Source organism: Canis lupus, chromosome 14 (genome assembly GCF_048164855.1).
Source record: "Canis lupus baileyi chromosome 14, mCanLup2.hap1, whole genome shotgun sequence".
In the NCBI taxonomy this organism is placed as follows: domain Eukaryota; kingdom Metazoa; phylum Chordata; class Mammalia; order Carnivora; family Canidae; genus Canis; species Canis lupus.
The window spans coordinates 14,334,354-14,353,188 of record NC_132851.1 but is presented as its reverse complement, the minus strand read 5'-3'; the positions used below and the strand labels follow the sequence as shown (position 1 = coordinate 14,353,188).

The 18,835-nt window shown below is 31.7% G+C and overlaps 1 protein-coding gene and 1 long non-coding RNA gene across 2 annotated transcripts in view; one reads left to right on the top strand and one right to left on the bottom strand.

Moving 5' to 3' along the window:
- The window catches only part of LOC140603735 (uncharacterized), a 39,899-nt gene extending 23,098 nt beyond the window's left edge, over positions 1-16,801 (bottom strand). Inside the window, exons 1-2 of the long non-coding RNA XR_012006724.1 lie at positions 16,531-16,801; positions 3,233-3,317 (exon numbers count right to left, since the gene is read on the bottom strand). This is a non-coding gene — a long non-coding RNA (uncharacterized lncRNA). The remainder of the gene's footprint in view (positions 1-3,232; positions 3,318-16,530) is intronic.
- Positions 1-18,835, top strand: part of CSMD3 (CUB and Sushi multiple domains 3) — a 1,168,727-nt gene that overhangs the window by 1,095,165 nt on the left and 54,727 nt on the right. Inside the window, exons 53-57 of the mRNA XM_072774281.1 lie at positions 3,148-3,321; positions 9,919-10,092; positions 12,629-12,802; positions 14,636-14,821; positions 16,752-16,925. Of these exons, the coding sequence (XP_072630382.1) occupies positions 3,148-3,321; positions 9,919-10,092; positions 12,629-12,802; positions 14,636-14,821; positions 16,752-16,925 (882 nt within the window). The remainder of the gene's footprint in view (positions 1-3,147; positions 3,322-9,918; positions 10,093-12,628; positions 12,803-14,635; positions 14,822-16,751; positions 16,926-18,835) is intronic.

The window sequence follows — 18,835 nt, the reverse complement described above, 5'->3', positions numbered from 1 at the left end:
ATTGAATCGCTTGATCACTTCCTTTCCCAAATACTATTTTTTTTAAAGATTTTATTTATTTATTTGACATACATATACAGAGAGAAAACACAAGCAAGGGGAGTGGCAGGCAGAGGGAGAGGGAGAAGGAAACTCCCAGCAAAGCAGGGAGTGTGATGTGGGACTCAGTCCCAGGATTCTGGGATCATGACCTGAACTGAAGGCAGACGCTTAACTGACTGAGCCACTCAAGTGCCCAAGATAACATTATTAAAAAGGTCATTTTATCCTCATTAAATTTAAAAATTCTTTAACGTTTTTTGAGTAAATGGTCATGAAAAAAAGCATAGGCTTTAAATACAGAAATCCTGTGTTAGAATTCAAAGTCTACCATTTACTACAACCTGATAATGCCTATTGTATACTTAACAACTTGCCAGGCACTGCTTTTAGCCCTTTACATGTTTCAGTTCATTTATTGCTCAGTTCTTATCCTATGAATTAGTTGATATTATTACACTTATTTTATCAAAAGGAAACTGAGCCCCAGGTTTAATCATTTCACACAAGTCACAGAGCCTATAAATGGTGGAGAACTGAGATTCAGTCCAAGCTCTTAATCACTGTATTATGTCATGTTTATTTTCTCTGGTCCCAAATTTCTTAAACTAGAAAATTACAATAATACCTATCTTGTAGTTAATATAAATATTTAATGGTATATTATATTGAAAATATCAGCTAGAACCTGATTCACAGCATGATCTCAATAAATATTTATTGAATCAAATTGCACATATTATTCTATTTCCATGCATTCTTATAATTAAATGACTGATGTCTGATATAGATAAGCTAACTGAGCATAGGATATTCAGATGAAATATATTGAAGCCTCTTTGAACTTCCTTCTCTATATTTATTAAGTATTTACTTTGTGCCAAGAAATATGCTAGCCTGAAAATTCATTCTTTCATTTTGTATCCAATACAACTGTATGGCGTTTATGACATAAACACTCATAATCTATAAATAAACTAAAAAGGAATCAGAAGTCAAAATAGGATTATGATTATGATGACTAAGAAGTTCAACACAGCAGACAGTGGTGTAAATGTGATAAGTACACAAGTATCTACTATTATTTTACTTATGAATATTCTATTTTGCAATTTGTTTTTTAATATCCATATAAGGGGTTACCATTTTTTATAAGATAATCATATTGATGAATTAAAATCTCAAAAATAGATGTCTAAGCTGTACTTGTGATATTCTAAAATATGGTATCTCTACTTATAAAATTTTTCCCTATTGTTTCACATTTTCTCCTAGAAACCTTCTTTTCCTCTAGCTTCATTGTTCTTCCACTATTATTTCATTTATACAAGCATGTAGGATAGGGGTATTTCAGGGAGCTAGGAAAAAATTGTCTGCAATAAAATTTTAATTTAATCAGGCTTTCAACAAATGTTTGGTTCTTTTGTGATGATATAGAAGGGTTTAAGGGATGATCTATGATATGAAAGGGTTTAAGGGATACATAAAATGAAGTCCCTGCCTACAGGTAAGAGTTGGGAAAGATAAGGAATCTAAGGATTGCAATTCATTGAGAAAATGGAAAGAATAGCAATTTTGCTGATTCTTCATTTATTCATCTTTTAAATTAAAATAATATAAATAGTGTTATTAATATTAATAATATAGCTATTGGTATCTCTCAAAGGGTTGTTAAGAAATTAGCTCAAAACAATCACTACATTTAAAATTGTAATGCAATGATTTAAAGTTTGCAAATTTTCTTTGTGTAATGACCGCCTAAAGCCTAGATTTGAAAGCCAGAGCTAGAGCCAGCATAAGGCACTGTGGGCTTGTGGCTAAGTATTTGATTCTGGAGCTTGACCACTAAGCTTGTTTAACCTTATTAAAATTAGTTAACTACCATGTGTTCTTATCCTAGTACATGCAATTCAGATAATGACTGCATCTACCTCATAGTTGTTTTGAGAATACTTAAAGTACTAGTGATAGAATCTGATATAAAATAAGCACTAAATAAACATTATCCACTATTGTTTTTTATTTAAGAAAGACATTTCATTTGTAGCCTTTAAGTATGAAGGAGTCATAAGATCTGGGTTCTAAATGACCTAGTGGCTCAATGTCTTTTTTCAGTTTTTAAAACCTGCAAACAAAATGTTGAAATTAATTCTATCTAATGGTTTTTGTGAAAATCAAATGATATTTTACATGTAAATTTCTTTATAGACTGTGGAGAGCTCAACAAAAATTACTTATAATCACAAACCTACCTCAATATTGCAGGTTTAGTTCCAGATCACCACAGTAAAACTAATATAGCAATAAAGCAAGTCAAATAAATTATGACTTTCCAGTGCATATAGTTATATTTACACTATATTGTAGTTTATATGTGTGCAATAGCATTATGCTTAAAAAAAAAAAAAACAAGGTCTATACTCTAATTAAAAAATACTTTATTGCTAAAAAGGCTACCCATCATCTGAGCTTTCAGCGAGTGGTAATCACTCATCACAGTGAAAAATATAATGATAATGAAAAAGTCTAAAATATTGTGAGAATTACCAGAATGTTACCGAGAGACACAAAGTGAGCAAATATCGTTGGAAAAATTGCACTCATGGGCTTACTCATCATAGCGTTGTCATAAGCCCTCCATTTGTAAAGGCGCTCTATCTGCCAAGGTGAGGTATTCCTATACTAAGCATTGTTTCAGATTGAAGAGGAAACTTTGTCTCAGGAATGTCAAAATGATTTTCCCATGTCACTTCATAAGGCAAAGAAATATTTGGGGCCAGTGAATTATTTTTTCTTTCATTTTGTGATTTTTTTTCTTTTCCAACAACCTGCTGAGTGACCAGATCGGCTAAGCAAAGATGCAAAAATAGCTTCGTTACATGTTGCTGTCACTCAGAAGGTTTTATGAGAACTCTAAGAGGATCAATTTTAGATTATGTCATCTATTTTCGCAGCATTTTCACATTCATTCAAACATGTTTTATAAGTGTTGATTTCAGTTGTGAATATGTCAGATCATAGAGAATTCAAAATGTTAAATGCATGGTTTTGTTACAAGTGCACATTGACTATGTCTTCAACTGTTTTTATTTTTCTCTTGTTTACAAGTTATTTCCTGTGGAGAACTACCTACACCTCCAAATGGAAATAAGATTGGAACTCAAACTTCGTATGGCTCTACAGCCATCTTTACCTGTGATTCAGGATTCATGCTTGTGGGCTCTGCCGTACGGGAATGTCTTTCTTCAGGTCTTTGGAGTGGATCTGAAACCAGGTGCCTAGGTACAGATTTTTAAATCATTTTAATCAACCATACCCCAACCTTCACCTCTGGAAAGGAGGCAGCCCTTTTTTCATAACAAGAGGTGATCATTTATATTGACTTAGTAAGGATGCTAACCAGAATAAGTTTAACTTTAAAAATGTCTCATGGTAGAAAAGCTATTAAACAGATAACTCTTGAAGTTAATAAACTAGTATTTCAAATGAGAATCTTATGTCATTAAGGAGAGACGTTTTCTTCCAGGCATGTGAAAATATAAAAAGTTGAAAACTAATTGCTGAAAATTATATGTCTGCATACTCAGCTGGATTAATCACCATAGCAGTTAATTCATTCTAAACCATAGTCCATTCTCCTTTCACTTATTTGCTTAAGGTAATGATCAAGGAGAAAAACGATTCCCACATTTAAAATCTTTCTCTCTTTTAATTTTATAAGATTTTAACATGTGTAATATTACTTTCTATTAAACTTTTTAAAATATATTTTTTCAAACTTGATTTTAGGCAAAAAGAGTTTTTAATTCATTATATATATAAAAAAAACTATTCAGTTAAAGAAACTGAAGCAGCTAGTTCTTCTTGCCCCTCCTTCTTTATTATTAAAAGAATATTATGATTTATGCTTTATCTTTTTTCAAGACTTCAGTAATTTTTAAATATTAAAAGAATGATATGATTTATGCTTTGTTTTTCTCCAAAATGACTTCAAGATAGGACAGGAAGTACTGAATTAGACATAATGAAAATTGTTCTAATAATTATTCACTTGTCTGTTGGGAACAAGAAATCATATTTGGTTTACCAATTTAAGAATTTCTGATTATTATGAACAGGGTATTGCTAAATGTGGACAAGTTTTGTCTCTAAATATTTACTATATTTAAGACTATGAGGCAGGGCAAAAGATGTCTATAGCAATTTAGATACATATTCTTTTACTTGTAAGCTTGAATATATTCATGGTAATGCAATCATTATTTGAAACTTAAAAAGTATAGCCAGAGATTTTGATTAAAATCCTTTTATCCTCCCTTAGGCATATTTAATAGATATACTTGGAAGCCTAGCAACAATGGTTTCTTTACAGAGCATGTATATTTGAATAAGCTGTAAGAATATCATATAAAAATGGTACAATATGGAGTCTTTATATTTTTATATAGGGTTAAATACTCAAAATATTTTTAATAGCTTCTAAACTGACTTTGATTATGCAGATTTCAATTACAGATTACTTAGTCTACATATAAACTTAAAAATGTATGTGTAAATTGAATTTGAAATACTATATTTTATGGCTTTATGCCTTGAGCTGTTATTGTATATTGTGTGTTATTTATTGAATATTGCATATAGAGGGTGGTTTTATTCACCTGTTAAGAATCCTGTTTCTGTTTTTTGAAGAGATAGGGCACAAAGGAAGATTTTAAGAAAACGTTACCTCTCAGTCTATGAAGACAACATCATCATCCATTGCAGAGGATGTGGTGTTGACATTCAATATGAAGTACAAAAGATGTGGATAGAGGGAAAGTGCAATTGCCAAATAAGCAAATCATAAAATCTTATGCTTGAACTTGACTTCAAGGATTAATGTAGCCCAGTCATTCTCATGTTTGAAAAAAAATCTTGTCCTTATAGCCATAGACACTTTCAGCTAAGAATGGCCACTATTAGTGCTTATAATTATTTCTCTAAATAAAGTATATTTATTCCTAATCCCCCAGCATTTTATTATGAGTTTTTTCAGTTGAAATACTTGACAGTGACACTTGACATATGGATGTCTCTATGCCCACCACCTAGGTTCTACAATTAGCATTTTGTCATATTTCCTTATCACATGTCTATCTGTTCTTCCAGGCCTCTAACAATCCATTAATTCATTTTTGGGGATGCATTTAAAAGTAACATACAGAATACAGTGCACTTTTTTGCTAAACATTTCAGTGTGCATATCATTACCAAGAATTGAATATTTCCTTACTCTTCTTGATTCTTTTTTTATACCATGACAAAATGCATATACAATGGAATCTATATCTCATAAACACACAATTAGATGAGTTTTGTCAAATGTGTATAACTGTCTAACTTAAATCACTTTGTAGTTATAGAATATTACTATTACCTTGGAAAGGTTCCTCATGGCCCTGTATAGTCAACCTGCAGCTCCCCCCAACCCTGAGACAATAATTGTTTTTTCACCATATGTTAGTTTTCCCTTTCTAGAAATCCATACGAATGGAATTCTAAATTATATACTGTGTAAGACTTCTTTCATTATCTTTCCATGTTGCTGTGTGTATCACTATTTTTTTTAGTTGCTGAGTAAAATTCCATTATATGAATATGCCACATGTTGGTCAATCCCATATTGATAAACACCTGACCCTTGTCCAGTTTTTGGGCTATTATGAAAAAAGCTGCAATGAATATTCATGGAAAAGTCTTGTTGTGAGCATATGTATTCATTCCTCTTAGAGATTTAGGAGTAAAATTCCCGGAATAGTTCTTGTCTCACATTTTCTCCAGCATGTGGTATAGCCAGTCTTTTAATTTTATCCATTCCATTTGGTGCATAAAGGTATTTTATAGCATTTTAATATGCATTGTCTTGATGATTACTGATATAGTACAGTTTCTTGAGCTTTTTGGCCATTCGTAAATTTTTCTTTGTAAATTGGTGAAGTATCTTTTATACTGAATTGGCTTTTATTATGAACTGTAGGAGTCTGTGTATATCCTGGTTGTAAGGCCTTCATTATTATGTGTTTTATAGATATTTTCTTGCAGCTTGTGACTTGCTTATTTATTTCTTCTTTTAATGAGCAGAAATTTAACAATTTTTAAAGTCTATCTTTCCTGGTTATTGCTTTCTTTCTGTGTCTTGTTTACAAAACTTTTACTCAGCCAAAAGTCACAAAGATTTTCTTTCATATTTTCTTCTATAAGCTTTATATTTTTGATGTTACTTTCATATCTATGATTTATCTTTGGTTTATTCTTGTATGTATAATGAACAAAGTAACGTTGAGGTTGTTTTTTTCTGGAAGAGTATCTGGCACCATTTGTTGACTAGGTTTTACAATAAGTCTTGAATTTTGTATGTTATCCCTCAAATTTGTTCTTAATTTTCAAGATGACTTTAGGTACTATATATCTTTTCCAATTTCATGTAAGTTTTAGACTTAGCTTATCAATTTTTATTTTATTTTTTTTTTCAATTTTTATTTTTAAAAATATATAGTAGGATTATGACCAGGGTGACATTGAATCCATACATTATTTGAGGAGAATTGACATCTAAGAATGTTGTCTTCCAATTAATAAACATAATATGTATGTTCATTCATTTATTAAGTCCTTTTTTTTTCTTTGTAATACAATATTTTGTATTTTTAGCATAGAGGTCATGTTTGTCTATTGCTAAAAATGTTTAGTGTGTTTCTAATATTATAAGTGAAATTGTTCATTTTAATTACATTTTCCATTTAATTTAAATTTTCACATCAATTATTTGTTGCTAGTATATAAAAATATAATTATTTGAAATATTTATCTAATATTCTGAAACTTGGCTAAATTATTAGTTTTAGGATTTTCTTAAAATAGGATTTTTCTACATATATATCATCTAAGTTTAGAATAGTTTTAATTTTCTGGTTTCCCAAATTTATGCTTTCTTTCTTCCTTTCTATTAATGTATTGCACTGCAATAGGGCCAACCAATGTTAAATAGAACTGGTGAGAGTGGACCTCCTTGTCTTGTTCCCTATATAGGAAGAAATTAACTATTTCATTGGTAAATATGTTAGCTGGAGGTTTTTCTTAGATTTCTTTTGGCATTCAGGAACTCAGTTCTCAATGATAAGCAATGCTCTGGGCACCAACGGGGTATCCTATGATTCCATTCAGTCTGTCACTATCTACCTGGAGATAGCATCAGATTCCTTAGATTAAAGGTTTAGGTTTTGTTTTTGTTTTTAAGATTTTATTTATTTGAGGGGAACCTGGGTGGCTCATTCAATTAGGCATCTGCCTTCAGTTTGGGTTGTGTTCTTATGGTCCTGAATCAAGCCCCATGTGAGGCTCTCTGCTCAGTGGGAAGTCTGCTTCTCTTTTGCTCTCTCTTAAATGAATGAATGAATGATCTTTTAAAAAATGATTTTATTTATTTGAGAGAGAGTGAGACAGACTATGAGTTGGTAGAGGGCCAGAGGGAGAGGGAGAAGCAGAAACCCCACTCAGAGGGGAGCCTGGGATCATGACTTGAGCCAAAGGCAGATGCTTAACCAATTGAGCCACCCACATGCCCCTAAACATTCAATCTTATAAGACTGCTTTCCATTCCATCTTTTGATGCCAGTCCTAAGCCTATTACCTGTGCTTCCTACTGACTCTAAATCACAGGTTCCTATGACCCAGTCCCTCCTTGGGTTTGATTAATATGCTAAAGTGGCTTGCAGAACTCAGAGAAACATTTTACTTAGATACTGGTATGTTACAAAGGGATATAACTCAGGAACCACCAGGTGGAAGAGATGCATAGGGCAAGTTATGTGAGAAAGGTGCAGAACTTCCATGCTTTCTTAGGTCCCCACTCTCCTGAATCTTCTTGTATTCACCAACCCAGAAGCTCTCTGAACTACTTTTGGTTTTTATATAGAGGCATCATTGCTTGGGCACAATTGATTAAATCATTGGCCATTGGCAATTAATTCATCTTCTAGTCCTTCTCTTCTCCCCAGAGGTTAAAAGAGTGGGACTTAAAGTTCGAAACCTCTAATCATATGGTTGGCTGGCACTCAGCCTCCATACTTTGGTAAGATTCCTAAAGTCACCTCATTGTAACATAACAAAACACACACACACACACACACGCACACACACACACTACCATCATTTAGGAAATTCCAAGGGTTTTAAGAACTCTGTGCCAGAAACAGGGACCAAGACCAAATATATATTTCTTCCTATAAATCATAATATTGCAGATGTCTTTATCAGGTTGAAAAGTTCCCTTACATTCTAAATGTATTGTTAGTTTTCATCATGAATCGTTACTGAATTTTGTCAAATGCATTTTCTTCATCTATTGAAATAATCCCATTTGTTTTTTCATTTACTCTGTTTATTTGTCACGATCTCTTTTACTCTGTCATATTATAGTGGTTAATTTATTGTATATTTCTAGATTGGTTTTCTAAAAATTTATGGAGTTCTGCATCTATTTTCATGAAGAACCTTGATTTTTCATGTCTTCCAGGTTTACTATTGGGGCTGTGATTACCTCATAAAACAAATTAGGAAGTAATCCTTTCTTTTTTATTTTCTAAGAGTATGTGTAATTTTTTTTTTAAACTTAAATGTTTGGTTAAAACAGTAAAAAATATTTGAGCCTCAGTGTTTTTTGTGGAAAGGATTTTAAGAATTCAAGTACTTTTGGGGGCGCCTGGGTGGTTCAGTTGTTTAATTGTCTGACTCTTGATCTCAGCGCAGATCTTGATCTCAGGATCATGAGTTCAGGCCCCATGCTGGGCTCCAAACTAGGTGTGGAGCCTACTTAAAAAAAATTTGGGCACACCTGGGTGCCTCAGTAGGTTGACATGGGACTCTTGGTTTTGGTTCAAGTCATAATCTCTGGGACATGGGATCCTTTGGGCTCCAGCTCAGCACGGAGTCTGCCTGACCCTCTCCTGCCCCCTCTGCCCCTCCCTTCCTGCACCCCACACCGCTGCTCATGAGCACATGTGCATGTTCTCCCTATCTCTAAAGTGAATGTATAAAATCTTTATAAAGAAAAGAATTCAAGTACTTTAATAAATAAAGGACTATTCATATTTTCTATTTTATCTTACTTTAGCTTTGGTATAAAATTTTCAAAGTATTTGCCCTTTTTTTCTGAACTGTTAAATATATTGGCATGAAACTGTCCTTCATATTACCTTATTTCTAATTTTTGTAAGCTTCTAGTGGTATTTCATTCCTTTCTGTTATTGGTAATTTTTTGCTCTCTTTTTTTGTGTGTGCTAAGTAGAATTAGCTAGGTAAGCAATTTTGTTGCTATCTTTAAATACTTTTTAGCTTAGGTAATGTCCTCTATTATTTTCTATTTTCTATTTCCTTGATTTCTGTAACTATCTTCAATATATCCTTTCATCTACTTTGGCTTTATTTTCTCTTCTTTATTTTGCTTCTCTTTTTCTTCTTCTTAAGATGGAATCTTAACTCATTGATTGCATAACTTTTTCCTTTCTAATAAAACCATTTAACACTATAAATTTTTTCACTAAACAGTTTTTAGTGCATTCCTTTGATATGTTACATTTTTATTTATACACAGATTGAAATGTTTTCTAACTTCTTTTAGACTCAAGTGTTACTCGAAGTAACACATTCTTTTAACTCCTAAGTATTTGGCATTTTGCTGAGTATCTTGTAGTTGTCTTTATGTCATATTATCATGTTTGCATTATTTGTAGCATGCATGTAAATAAACTTTAAAAGTTTGGTAATGTTATATATGTATATAAATACACAAATAAAACTTAGATCACAATATTAAAAATATTACTTTCTGACCCATTTCAGCGGGTCACTGTGGAATTCCAGAGCTCATTGTGAATGGTCAAGTTATTGGAGAAAATTATGGATACAGAGACACAGTTGTTTATCAATGTAATCCTGGTTTTCGATTGATTGGTTCTTCAGTGAGAATATGTCAACAGGATCACAATTGGTCTGGTCAGCTCCCATCCTGTGTGCGTAAGTAAGCATGGCAGAAGTAATTAGAAGCCTCTGGTCTCATATAATTACCGATATTTTTTTCTTAGGTAAGATATAAACACAAACACACACATAAAACCATCCATAAAACCATTAAAATAGAAGAAAATATTAGAATGTTTGTTATTATTTATGTTTTATCTTAAAGACAAGAAAATAAGTTTAGCTATTCTAGTATTTAATATAAATTTATAGCAGTATTAGGTGTATTTTCCTATATGGAAGGTATATTCTTGACAAATTTTAACTTATAAGGATTTAATTTCTTGAGACCATTGTGCAGCAGCATCAATATTGTCATCATGTAATATTATGAAACTTTTTTTTTTTATGAAACTTTTTATAGTGGAAAATACTTTGGATAATTTCTTTCTAATAATTATTATGCTATAGCTGTCACATCAAAATCAGATCCTGATGGAGTATAATTAGGGAAGAAAAAACTCATCAGACATGATATGAAGAACTATTGTTCTCATTTCAGTTCCATTACTAATTATATGAGCTAATACAGATCATTTAATCACTCTAGGCCTTAATTCCCTTATATATAAAGTGAATGGTTAAAGGTATTAATAATTATCATCCCTTTTAGCTTCAAAATCCATCTTATTCTTAAATGCATCAAAAATACATGTACACATCTGATGTAATTATATTTTCTCATAACAGTTTATATGAAATATTTAAAATTTATTTAAAAGTTAGTTTTAAAGCACACTTTTCATTATTTTAAAATTCCTACAAAGTTGTGCAATGCTATGTAACTTGGAAATTGTTTCAATAATATCTCTCATTGGTTTATCAAAAATCTATCTGATCTTTCAAGTTAAAAGATCAGATATGAGCTCACATATGAAGAGTAAAGTGGGCTGTAAAATAAAAACTTTATTATTTTTTAAATACAGATGCTCTGTGGTTTCTATGTGTATAGCATAGATTGCCCATTGTACATTTATTATGACTGTAATAATACAAAAGTAATAGAGTTGAATATTGATAATTCTTTTGCTTTGCTTACTCCCTTGATTCTCCACCAACACACTGTGTTTCACATCACAATCTCTCCTATATTGTACCAGAAAGGCATTTATCAATTTGTTTCTTCTTTTTTTCTTCCTCCTGATCATTTCCACCACAATTACTGAGATTTATATTAAAATTGGTGTTAGAAAAAGAGAATAAACACATATGTTGTAACTTTAACATCATATAATCATACTATAGAGCTTTTGGAGCCTTCAAATAAATAATGCATGGGACTTTTAGCATGGATTCAGAGGAAATATTTCATTTACTCTTGACTAATTACATCCATATTTATAGATTTCAATGTCAAATTCTAATTCAAGCAACACATATTTATTGAAGTTCTAGTTCCATGGAAAATACTTCAGGTGTTGAAATTTAATAGAATAATAGACATAGAGTTAACAATATTACTTTTCTAAGATGTGTGTGTGTGTGTGTGTGTGTCTGCATGCCTGTGTATGCACTCATGTACATGTGGGCATGCACACACACACACACACACACACACAGACTGATGATTTAAAGTCAGCATAATATGCTTCAGTCTGTTCTAGATTTTTTTCCCTTTCATTTAGATTTAGGCATAGCTAACTAATACCACTGTTTTTCTTGTTGAATAATTGAGACTATAAAAGAAAATTGGCCCTTGGGGTAAAACTGGTTTCTTTATTGATAATTTTAACAAGAATAAGATGCAGTTAAATTTCCAAATGAGTAGGTTGACATTAACAATACAGCTGAAAAATAATTGCTCTTAGGTCATTTCAAATGTACTAAAAGTGACTATGGTTTTTCACTGTGGCCAATTATGAAGCACTATTACTGGAATTGCTCTGATTAATAGAGTGAGATATGCAATAAAACAGAAATACAGAGTGTTTGGGAAAAGCCTAACACTACATAAAATCTAGAATAGAACTATAACCCTAAAAACATTTAAGTATAGATACATTATTTCCAAACAAAATTGTGCAAAATTATCAAGTATCAATTGTGAGAAAATAAACCAGTAAGATTGATGGGTTTAGAGAGTATTAATATTAGTATCTCAAAATAGTAAGGAGAATTCTACTACACCATGCATTATTTTTATTATTTACATTATATAGTCCCATTAACTCTTCACACTTTCCTTAGCAATCTAGTATTCATAAAAATTAACAGCATAAATAATATTAAACTATTTCAAAATTAAATATAAAAAACCTGCCTTTATGGGATTTCAATTCATAAACTCAACTAGAAAAGGAAAATAGGTTCAGTATCATTCCTTTCTGCTACCAACTAGTTAGTTGAACTTCAGTCATTACCTGATATCTTTGAATTCTAAACTGTTCCCTTGCAATAGTAAAAGTACTTTAAATATATTTTCATGTAAAAGTGGTCTTCTTTTTATGTTGTTTGAAATGATTAGCTGTCAAATGATAGCTGATAACCAAATACTCTGCTTTATGCTTTTCCTCTCCCCACCCCTTGCTATTAGCTGTTAGCTGTGGTCACCCTGGTAGTCCAATTTATGGAAGAACAAGTGGCAATGGATTCAACTTTAATGATGTGGTGACATTCTCTTGCAATATTGGATATGTTATGCAAGGACCAACAAAGGCACAGTGCCAGGCCAACAGACAGTGGAGCCATCCTCCACCAGTGTGCAAAGGTAAACGTCTAATTATATTCCAGCACAGGGCACGGTGGTAATGTGTCTTTCTGTGAACACAGGGGACACCCTTTGAAACAACTCAGGCAGAATAATAGAAGTAGCTTTCAGCTAATAAAAGAAAAGGATTTAATATTGATGTCCTCTCATTAGCTATGCTTTCCTTTTTCCTTAATTTTTATCTTATGTTTTTAAAAGTTAAAATTAGCAGGTTTTATTTGGGGTGGGGGGGCTTTACAAAATCTTAGCATGCAGTGTAATATTGGTTTCTGGAGTAGAATTTAGTGATTCATTACTTATATTCAATACCCAGTCTCATCACAAGTACCTTCTTTGATACCCATCACCCATCTAGCCCATCCCCCACCCCCTTTCTCCATCAACCCTCAGTTTGTTCTCTGTTGTTAAGAGTCTCTTATGGCTTATTTCCCTCTATACTTTTTTCCCCTAGCCATATATTCATCTTTCTTAAATCCCACAATAGAATGAGATCATATGGTATTTGTCTTTCTCTGGCTGATTAATTTCACTTAGCATAATATACTTTAGCTCCGTCCACGTTATTTCAAATGACAAGAATTCATTTTCTCGATGGCTGAGTAATATTCCATTATATATATATATATACACATCTTCTTTATCCATTCATCAGTCGATGGACATTTGGGCTCTCTCTATAGTTTGGCTCTTGTTTTCAATGCTACTATAGGGATGCCTGGGTGGTACAGCAGTTGAGTGCTTCTGCCTTTGGCCCAGGGCATGATCCCGGGATCTGGGATCGAGTTCAACATCAGGGTCTTTGCAGGGAGCCTGCTTATCCCTCAGCCTATGTCCCTGCCTCTCTGTCTCTGTGTCTGTCATGAATAAATAAATAAAAAATATTAAAAAAAAATAATGCTACTATGAGCATTGGGGTTTGAGCATCTTGTTTGTTGTTAAGCATCTTGTCATTGTCTGTTGGCCATCCGTGTATCTTCTTTGGAAAAGTGTCTATTCATGTCTTCTGACCATTTCCTAACTGGATTATTTGTTTTTTGGGTGTTGAGTTGGTAAATTCTTCATATATTTTGAATACTAACCCTTTATCAGATATGTCATTTGCAAATATCTTCTCCCATTGAATAGGTTGCCTTTTAGTTTTGTTGATTGTTTGCTTTGGTATGCACATTTTTATCTTGATAAAATCCCAAAAGTTCATTTATGCTTTTTTTTTCCCCTTGCCTCTGGCAATGTGTCCAGTAAGGAGTTAGCAAGTTTTATTTTAACTGCTTAGCTCTGTTATCTTGTACCTATTTTATTGCTGCATATAAAAAGTCATTAAGATAATTTTACTTGTGGTTTGCTTTGTAATTAATGTAACTTATCTTTGGCATCATATTTTTTAGAGATTGAGTCCTGAATTACTATGATGCCAACACTTGGAGTTTATTTATTGTTTTTTTTTTTTTCTATAGAAACAGATTAAAGAAATTTTTATTGTTTTTCCATTTGCAAAGAGGTATGATATAGTTCACTGTCTGATAAAGTACAACCAAATTATAATTTTTCTAAATTTTTTATGGTTTATAGCTTAAAGTATCATTCTTTACATCTGTACTTAATAGAATACTTATGGAGTTGCTATCCAAAAAATTTTGCCAAATGGTTTTCCTTTTTTCTATGTTTCAACCACATGGATCTCACTTCATTATCTAGCCTGTGAATTAATTTTATTCCTGGAATCTTTGGTTTGTTTGATTAAATTAACCTTTGAAACTCCATTTCTAATGGAAATCTAAGTTCATCTATATTCATTACTCCAAACATAACTTGCAAAATTTGTCATTTGTTTAGTGGTGAACTGCTCTGATCCTGGAATTCCAGCCAATTCCAAAAGAGAAAGTAAAATAGAACATGGAAATTTCACCTACGGCACTGTGGTATTCTATGACTGCAATCCTGGATATTTCTTATTTGGATCTTCAGTTTTAATATGTCAACCAAATGGACAGTGGGACAAACCCTTACCAGAATGTATCAGTAAGTAGATAATGTGAATTCTTCCTTGAGAAAATGCTATGGAAGCAATATGGATATTTATTGTCTGATAAACTATCTAGAGCTATATATCAGAAAGCTCTTGTTTTTAAGTATTACTTTAGTTTAACTTTTGATTTTATTGTTTCATTTTTAAAAATATAGTTCCCTATATTCTTCCAATGCAATGCCCAAATGCCATTTTTATTACTATTCATGTGTTTCTTTGATTTTGAGTTTTGGTAAGGTAGATAGACTAGGAAAAGCAACATCTTTTATATTCTATGATATTACCATCCCATAAGAAGCAATTACATTTAGATTTTCTTTTGTATTAATATTTTAAATTTCATTGAAGACAATATTAGTCTTAATCTAAACGTCTACCAGGGCTTTAGAATACTTAAAGATTTAGACAAATGTGTTACTTAAAACTTACTGATTTAGACATTTATCATATTACAGACACATATACATACAAATGAGTAAATGTTGATACACATTATCTTTCGAGTCTGTGAACATTTATTTGAGTGTATTTTGTCATGTGTTGGTTGTAGAATATAATAAGGTAAATTATAGCAGATATGCATAAAATTAGAATGTGTAGTAAGGGAATAATTTAACAGAAATAATTATGTGAGAACATAGAGAAATGAACTTGACTTTGAAATATTCAGTTAGTTATTAAGTTTCAACTATAGCTATGTCTCAAAATTGATGAATCATGAAAAGAAAGAGAAGAACTTTATAGATTGAAGGAGTAGTGTGTCAAGAAATCATTGTGCAAGTAATTTTTGGTTGTACTAAATTATAAAATTATTTTATGATAATGTTTTAATTAAAGGCACCTTATATTTACAGTGTGGGATTTTTAAAAAATATTGTGACATAGTTCATGCACTAATGAAGAAACAAAACTTCATGTAGTGTTCATTAAATTTCAGCTTTGGTAGCAAATAATTCAATTGATCTTTTACTTAAAATGTATTTCGCTTCTTTTTGTAAACAGTCTGGTCTAATAGTTGACTAATTCACTTGACTTGGTGTCGCTATAGCATTAAAGTTAAACAAATATTTCATAAGATATGTAAACGTGAACTTCTTCAGATTATCCTAGCTCTCATACTTTTAGCCTTTCTCTGTTTCCTATAGTATCTCTGGCAGTTTGCAAAGCACTCAAGGGTTTTATTAAGTTTATATCCCCTTATGTAGTGTTTAAAACTCTGGAGTCATATTGCACTCAATATTTTTCCAAGTTATAACTAAAAGGCGGTACACAGTTAGTTGCCAAGCTACCTCTAGGTTATAAAGAAAATTCTACAATGCACTAGTATTTGATTCTGCTATGGTTAGTAGTGTTTTAGTTAACTAGCCACTGAGTATTTATTTTGTACAGCATGATTTATTCATTACTGGCTGGGAATGGAATTATTCTAGACTGCATTATTAGATTGTGTGTCACATATCTATCTTCATTGCCTCTCTTTTACCTTCAGAATTCTTTCCTTTTAATTTCTGTGTGGGCTTATTTTGAATCCTATACAGCATTGTAGGTCCTTACCTAGATGATTCACCTTACTCCTCTCTTTAACTTGCATATCCTTGTCCAGGCACATACACACTTTAAACCCATGCATATATGCATATAAACACACACTCACCACCCCCACATATAATAGACTTATACTCACTCATAGATGCTTACTTACCATGTTCCTGCTAAACATGGTGAGTGGGTTAACAGGATTGCTCATGTAGCTGTAACTTCCATTTTGTTTTTGAAAAGCCAGCTTTAACATGGACTTTTGACTTCTGGAGGCTAGGTATATTTGAAGAGATAATTTACTTCTGATTTATTTTATAAAGCATGGTGCAGGTTGTTCGATAGGAGATATAAAAAAATTTTATATTCAATAATTATGTATTGTAGTGATTGACTGTGGACACCCTGGCGTTCCTCCTAATGCAGTCCTGTCTGGTGAGAAGTACACCTTTGGGTCCACTGTTCACTATTCCTGCACAGGAAAGCGTACCCTTCTAGGCCAGTCATCAAGGACTTGCCAATTAAATGGCCATTGGAGTGGATCACAACCTCATTGTTCAGGTACCTCTTGGAAAATTGGACAATGTGGGTTGGAAGTTATATTATTAAGTAATATTATTAGGAATATATATACAAAACAATAAAAAGAGATAAAATAATACATTTTTGAAAATCTCATGAAAGAAGCTGGAACATAGTTTATACATGTATTTGAATACTACTTAAGGCAATATAAATTTAGAACATAAATTAATACTCCTTTAATAGATGTTAAATTACAGGTATATGTTTTGAACTGCATTGTAGCAAACATAAATAATTAACTGGTTTTAGGATGCTACTGTGTATATAGTGCTTTTGTTCATTAAAATGAACTGTTCCATTTTAGCAGATGCAAAATGTTGTTGCAAGAGTTTTGGTTACAGTTCAGTTCTACTAAACTTTCTACATAGTCCATTGCTTAATAGCATACTTTTAAAATAAAGCCCGAAATGTTTGAAAGTAAACTAAGCCAAGTTTTATGAAAGATACTTATCTATCTTAATTTTCTTTGTTAATAGGCAATATATAACTCCTGAGTTTCTGTAACCCCAATAGAATTATCTTATAATAAATGAATATTGAGGCTATTTAAAATTAAAAATTTGCTTGCAGAGTATTTAATAATTTTTCTTTTGAGCTGTTTAAGCCATTGCTCTTCTTAACAAATATCAATTAAGTTTTATATCTGTATTGTCTCCCTATTTGATACTATTTATTGTATTCATTTTTACCCATAGACTAGTTGTTGGTGTTAATGTTTCTGCCTGTTTTTAATTCATATATTGCCCATCATTTTTATATTATTTTATCTCTGTGGAGATCATGTGATGACTTACTAGATGTTGTTTTACATTGTTTTCCCTATAGAAGTAAAAGTTTTGAAATGGTTACTTATTTCAGAATCTCCTGGTAATTAGTGGTTAACCTTGTGAAGTGACTGCTTGGGACTTCAAATTTAATCTACAGGTTTTTTTAAAAAAAAAAAAACTATTAGTTCTAATGTGACTATAAAACCGATTTTAATGAGAATTAAAACTTCTATCTTGGAGTAACTCCTAGTTAATTCAGATAACTATGCATTAAAACATAAACTTATATGCATACATCCCAGTGTATTAGGAAACTGCTACTGAATTACAAAAAAATATGCACAGAGATCTTTAAAAGTGAAATAGTGATCTTAAAGTTTTGTGTGATTAATATAACATCACATGAAAATGAGGAAGTATAAAGGATTCCAAATACACCAGGCATGTCAAAAAAGGCATCTAGACAAATAGTGTTTTCAGTGTATATGTCTTCAACTTTCTCTCTCTCTCTCAACATACAATAATACTGTGGCAACTGTGATTAGAATTATTTAAGACATGATAAAGGAACTGAATAAATCCTTAATACTAAAATTAAAAGATGAATACCTAGTCATGAACAAAATCCTTATTAGAACTTAAGCCAGAATTTTCATCTTTGTTTACAATTTATTTTTATGTTTTCATATTGGAAAAGATACAATTCATTTATCTTTGGTCAATGGCCGTTGGTAGAGAAAATCAGGGGGTGACATTTTAGGCTACAGGAAATACTATATTGTAGCATTTACATTTTCCAGCACATTACAATTCTAATTTAACACACAAAGATTTTCAGCAATTAGGAAAGTCAGAGAAAGAAACATGCAAATTACCAAGTTCAGTTTTTAATGTTAGTTTCATAAATCCATTGTCATTTGAGCTCCTAGTACCATCATTTGTAAATTTTCCATTAACTTAGTTATTAGCCAGGCTTCGGAAATACTAATGAAATGTCCTTAACCTGTTTAATAGGCCCCATATCACCGATATGGAAAGAGACTGCAACTATACTCTGCAACTGTTTTCTTTTTCATTTAGGCTTTTTTAATAACTGGAGTCAGATGGAAATGTCAATTA